We start from the raw sequence: 6,655 nt of genomic DNA on the forward strand, positions 1-6,655 counted from the left end.
GCTCCAGACGGCACTTCAAACCGGCTGAGCTGACCCAGAAAGCATTAGAAGCACAAAAGAAAGAGGGTTGGACTTATTTTTGTGTGTGTGTGTTCCTGCTTTAATTTTGTCTGGACCTTTTGGCCCTCGTTACTTTATAAGACTTAAAATTAGAATTCACTTATAGCTGATACAAATATAACTCATATGGTGTAAATTTCTTCTTTCACAACTACTTCAACTGCAATCACTCATCACAAATTTAAAATCTTTTATTCTTATAGAACAAAGGTGCTTTATCATTGTTTATTTCCAAGAACAGTAAACTAAAAATGCATATTTACTTGGCAACAAAATACAAGCTGATATTTATTTTTCACACAAGCCACTTTGCTGCAAAGCCTATGACCACGAAGCACAATAATTTATACAAACAATTCATTTAAACTCAACGGAAGTGTAAAATATTCAACTGGCACATTCCAGTTTTAACAAAAAAAAAAAAAAATATCAGCACACAAAATTATATGTATGTTACAGTCACATACTTGCTGTTAAAAAGGCCTAGACATTAAAACAAAACAGCTTAATGGATATCTAAAGTAAGTTATTATCAGCAGTGAAAATGGTTTCTACAATTATTCAGAAAATCACAGTGGTGTTAAGAGAGGTCAGTCTGCTCAGTTTTGTCCTTGATAAACATCACAAACAAAGATAAAGCAGTTGGATTTTGTGCACAGAAATGTCTGGCTCATTTGGTGCCGTCACGAGTCTCTGTTTAAAAAAAAAAAACCTAACAAAAAATAAAAGGTAGTGAGAAGCTGGGCTTTACATTCTCAGTAGCTTAGATAGCAGAAACAAAACGGTCCATATTCCCCGGGTAGGTGGGGTGTCTGAGGTATCCCCCAGTGTTTCCAATAGGACCTGCAGCGCTGTTATACTGGGAGAAAGACCCCAGCTGCACTGGGGAGACCCTGCCGTAATGATCCACTGTTTCTGCAGGGCCGTGAGCTGAGGGGTGGATCCGTCCTCCTGCAGCGTACCCCATGCCCTGGGTGTGACCCTGTCCGTACGAGCCCTGGTGTGCATGTTGGTGCGAATGGCTGTTTTGTCCAGAGTAGGTGAACGCCGGATGTGTAGAGGAGCGGGGTGGCACAGATCCCCCGCACGGTTGACTCTGGAAACCCGGAGCTCCCAAGCTGCAGGGACTGGATCCATTCGGAAGCCCTTCGGGACTGAAGCTCCGGCTTTGCTGCTGCATCACCTCTGGTCCTTGACCTGCCAGCATGCTGGCTGGAGTCGGGTGTCCTATGATGTTGTTGATGCTGAACATGCGGGTCTGACTGTGCCCAAACCCCGGAGGCGACGAAGAGGGATAGTAGGCAGAGGGCAGCTGCTGTCCATATGTGGGACTGAGTGTCATGTTGGGATAGACTGAGTTGGTGTACGCAGCTGGTCTGGTAATCTGAACGGGGGGAAAAACTGGTGTTTCATGCACATATGAAGTGTATGTGCTCAGGTCGCAGCGCTTAAACCTCTTCCTGCGTCTCAGAAAGCTGCCACTCTCAAACATGTCCTCAGCGTTTGGGTCCAGTGCCCAGTAGTTGCCTTTCCCAGGTCGTCCTGGCTCTCGAGGGATCTTGATAAAACAATCATTCAGAGTCAGATTATGGCGGATGGAGTTTTGCCATTTCTTCGAATTGTCTCTGTAGAAGGGGAAGCGCTCTGTGATGAATTTGTAGATACCCCCCAGTGTTAGTTTGCGGTCAGGGGAGTTGGCAATAGCCATGGAGATGAGGGCAATATAGCTGTATGGTGGTTTCCCGCGCTGGAGAGGTCTCTTCCTCCTCCGACCCCGCGGCTGCTCCTCTGTCTGCGGTGGAGGATTGGAGGCAAGCAAGGTGGTATCTGCTGGAGAGTCTTTCTCTACTTTGACCACTGGCATTGTCATGGACAGTTCAAAAGAAAGAGATAGATTACTTACTGGAAAAGCTGCACGGCAGAAGTAGTGGCACAGCTTTGACGTTGTTCCCTCTGTCAGAGAAAGCAAATTAGTAGGCAGTACCCTGACAGTGCAAATCAAAACAGGAGATCTGTCTGATATGCAGTCCTGCTCCAAGTTTGCATTCGATTGTAAATGCTCAGGGTCCTGGGTCCAAACAGTTCAGCAGTTCTTCAAAAGCAGTGGAAGTAACGGCTCTTCTGTGAAGTCCTCTTTCGTTAAATGCGGGTCTTTACTCAGTTTATTCCCGTAAAGTGTAGTCGGTTTAAGGTGAAGAGTTGAAGTGCCAATTGTTGTGCTTAAGGTGTGTGTGCGAATGAGTCACTTAGCTTTACCTGAAGAGTGTATTACCTGCAGAGACAACCTGAAGGGCCACGCCCCCTTAAACATCACATGCTCTAACATACCTAACTTCTCTACTGCTCTATTGTTCCCCTCTGTCAAAGTCTGCATACTTTGTGGAGTGAATTCTGATTTCATTTTATTATTTTTGTTTTCAAATACATATTATTTTAAATTTGGTGAGCTATCCTGAAATGGCAGGAAAAAAAATCTGCTGCACAAAATATTTATACTTTAAATGACATTGTTTCAAATATTTTAACTAATATCATTACAACTATTAAAAAACAGTAACATGAGTGTATCAATATACATTACTCACAGTTATCTTGTTGTTGTTCTATAATTGGCCTGTATTTATTTTCAGTAACCAAAACTGTCAAAACAGATATTTTTTCCTCTTTATATTCAAAGTTTACTTTAAAGCCGACCTCAGTTTATTTTAAAAAGTCCAAAATGGTCCATGTTGTTTTGATGTTTAACACTAAAAGACCTCTTTAGTGGTAACTTAACCTATGAGTTGTTTTTCTATCTTGCTTCCTTGTTTGTTTTGTGCCAGTGGTTGGCCGTGCCAGCTGTGTTAAGAGATGTAAATGTTGTCCAGACAAAGGCCCTCCTGTGATTTCAGCATGCAAAATATAAGCTATCATCATAAAGCCTGGGCACAACCCGAGAGACGGGAATAACCAACTCTTTACATAGAGATCGTTCACTGAAATTGGTAGCAATACTTGGAATAGTTTTAAAGCCACCTTTATAAAGGCGTTTGTTTCCCTACGTTTCTGTGGTGCACAAACTGTCATGTGTTGATTGCCCTGAATATTGTGAAAAATAAATTTCATTGTCATCAAAGGGTGGAGAGTATTCTGCTACTGCTGGTATGAACTCTGGGGACTCCCTGGGTTAGGGTTCACCAGCTTAATCTCTTAAACAAACTGAAAGGAAAACACAGCACACTCCCTTGCATAAAGCTAGGCAGGGTTAACATGTGTCAGTCTGAGCAAGGAGAGAGAGAGCGCAAACAGCCCGATGAAAAGTTTAGGCCTGTGGGGAGGGCCGCAGATGTGCTGTCCTGGTCTGCAGCTGCAGCACCCTGTTATATGAGGAGGTGGGTGTGGCATGTCATGATATGAGGTACTTTTTAAAGTTTTTTAGATTAACATGAGAATCTACTCTATGTGTAGCGCCTTGAAAAAGCATTTGCCCCGTTTCTGATTTCTTTCTTTCCTGTTTTAAATGCAGATTTGTCACACTTAGATATTTCAGGCCATCAAACAAATTGTGTTATTAGACAAAGAAAACCAGAGTCACTGCAAAATGCAGTTTTTAAATGATGATTTTATTTGAGGGGAAAAAACTATGCAAATGCAAATTTGCCCCAATTGTTAAATCATGAATTAACTGTGATTAGCCACATTTTTATTTTGGAAAGTAGAGTTCAGTTTCAGCAGCCGCACTCGGGCCTGATTACTGCCGGTCCTGTTGAGTCAAGCAATCACTTAAATGGAACCTGCCTCACAAAGGGAAAGATCTTGAAAACAATCAGCCCACAATCAAAAGAAACTCAAATACATATGAGAATTGAACCATTGAGTCACTTAATCTATCGGTCTGGAAAGGGTTAAACAAGCCATTTCTAAGGCTTTGGACTCCAAAGAACCACGGTGATAGACACAGTGGTGAACCTTCCTAGGAGTCGGCCTACAAAATTTACTCTAAGAGCGCATTGAGACTGGGCAAAAATGGCTTTCATTGGAGTTCCAAGAAGAAAACCACTGCTGGCCGAAAGCAACACGATAAGTCGTCTCACATTTGCCGAAAAACATCTTGATTATCCCTGAGACTTATGTAAAATGTTCTGTGGAAAGCTGAGACAAAAGCTGAACTTTGAGTCCTGTTACATCTGTATAAAACTAACATAGCATTTAATAAAAAGAACATCATACTAACAGTAAAACATGGTGGTGGTAGTGTGATGGTCTGGGGCTGTTTTGCTGATTGAGGACCACTTTAGGTCCCTACCAGAAAATCCTGAAGGAGAATGTCCGGCCATCAGTTTGTGCAATGAAGCTCAAGAACACCCGGCTTATGCAGCACGACAATGATCCAAAACACATGAGCAAGTCTACCTCTGAATGACTCAAAAAAACAACAAAAGATAAAATAAAATGAAGGCCAAGTAAGTCTAGACTTAAATCCTATTGACCAGTTAATACTTTTTCACACTGGGCAGAGTAGGTTTGGAAAGCTGTTTCCATTAATGAATGAAATCATCATTTAAAAAGTGTGTTTTGTATTTACTCGAGGTATCTTTGTCTGATATTAACATTTATTTTAGGATCTGAAACAATTAGGTGCAACATGTGCAGAAAAAACTGAGAACTACAGTACCTGTAGTGTACCTGTTAAGTGCTGCTTCAATGTCACTTTGACTTTGCTGTCAAACTTGCTTTCCCACCTGAATTACACATGTAATTAAATGTAATTGCTCAGGTATTTGGTGCCAAAACTTTTTAAGAGGAAGGGTAAACTCAGTTTTATAATACCAAGGAATTTAGTATAAAATTTTCCACGCACAATCAAAACATTGTTGTTGTTTTGTGGATGATTAGTTGAATTTATCGGCGTAGCACTGTTCAATAAATACAATGTTCTTTATAATAGTTATATATTAAGACTAATAGGTTAAGCTAGGTATTTTTTTTATAATTTATCTCATCAATATGATACATGCAACATGTTTTTGATAGTTAGTCAGCTAAACTCAGATTATATTCCTATAGTGAACAGTGACAACTGTATGTAGCGATCAATTAGCTTTAATTCAAATAAATAAATACATTTCCAAGCTCCAGACTGTGAGTAGTATTGTGTGTTGAAGGTGTTTTTTTTTATTAGTTAAAGCTACATGATGATCCTGTTGATCAAAGGGGACCATAAGAGGCATCCTGAGTATATTTGTTCAGTATAGTACAGTATACTTTTTATCTGGTCTTTATCATTGTTCATTTACTATGTTCATGTAAATACAAATGGATTTAGATATGCAACGGCTGCTTTGTTAGGTACAGTGGTTCAGCTGTCTGCTAACACATTCTGAAAATCAGAATGACAAAAAAGATGATTTAGGTAACTTTGAGGGATGGTTGTTAGTGCCAGATGGTCTGGCCTGAGTATTTCAGAAACTGGTGGTCTGCTGGGATTTTCCCACACATCAGCGGTTTACAGAGAATGGTCTGAAAACGGAGAAAATATCCAATGAGGAACAGTTTTCTGGGTAACAAAGCCAACAGTAACTTAAGTAACCACTAGTTACAATCAAGGCAGTCAAGAAGAGCATCTCTCTGTGCTACAGCAGCAGAAGACCACTCCTGTAAGCTGAGAACAGGAAACCGAGGCTATAATTTTACCAAATGAGCTCAATAAATATAAAAGCAGATTAAAAAAAGGTTTCCTGGTCTGATGAGTCTTATTCCTGCTGCAACGTATGCATGGTGCGGTCAGAATTTGGCATAACAATCATGAAAGCATGGATCCATCCTGCCTTATATAAAAGGTTCAGGCTGCTGCTGGTGATGCACTGGTGTGGGGTATATCTTCGTGGCACACTTTAGACCCCTTAATACCAAGTGAGCATCATTTAAACACTTCAGCTATCCTGGGGTATTTTTAAGATGCCAGAAAGCTCAGATCATCTTAGTCACAATGGCCTAATATGATGATTATGATGACGAGTAAAAGTAAAAAAAAAAAAAGTGTTGCAATGATTTCCGTACCAATGATAAATAACTTTTTTTTAAACGACACTGTAACTGCAGGGAACAATGAAATAAGTCATGCATTCCTATCCAAAGAACCAGCATGCTGTGTTTGATTGATGGTTTTTCCATCTGACAGATTTGATGGAGGTGCAATGTAATGTGCAGAAGACCTCACCCTTTACCTAAGACACGTTTTTATGCTTGACGGTCATGAACAATTAGAGGTGAGTAAGTTCTCAGGTATCCGTTGTTGCTGGAGCTCAGGATCATAGTTCCCATAGTTTGCCGATGCATCTTGATTTGGCTCTCATACAGCATTTACTGTTCAATATTTGTTCATGAGCCTTTTATCTCGGTGTTTGTGCTGGTGGATTAATATACTGCTGAAAACTTACACCACTGTCAACATTTGTGTTCAAGAACGTTTCTGACATATTTATGCGCTTCAGTGTCTTAAATTACTTTGCCAACGCAACAAGGTTTCGCTTTTTTCAAAAACAGTACTTTGGTTAAAAATATATTCCAATCTTTAAGAAAATATTTTTATAGTTTATTTCACTTTAAAACTGCA

The 6,655-nt window shown here is 40.2% G+C and overlaps 1 protein-coding gene across 1 annotated transcript; it reads right to left on the reverse strand.

Moving 5' to 3' along the window:
* Positions 1-236: 236 nt before the first annotated feature.
* Positions 237-2,320, reverse strand: foxe1 (forkhead box E1). Its single transcript, XM_085459093.1, has one exon. It carries the CDS (start codon positions 1,928-1,930, stop codon positions 824-826), a length of 1,107 nt encoding a protein of 368 aa, XP_085315219.1. The 5' UTR covers positions 1,931-2,320; the 3' UTR covers positions 237-823.
* Positions 2,321-6,655: the final 4,335 nt, after the last annotated feature.

The sequence above is a fragment of the Copadichromis virginalis genome, linkage group LG6 (assembly GCF_057382275.1).
Source record: "Copadichromis virginalis isolate Kocher_CV1m ecotype Utaka linkage group LG6, C_Virginalis_male_GT1.1, whole genome shotgun sequence".
Classification (NCBI taxonomy): Eukaryota; Metazoa; Chordata; class Actinopteri; order Cichliformes; family Cichlidae; genus Copadichromis; species Copadichromis virginalis.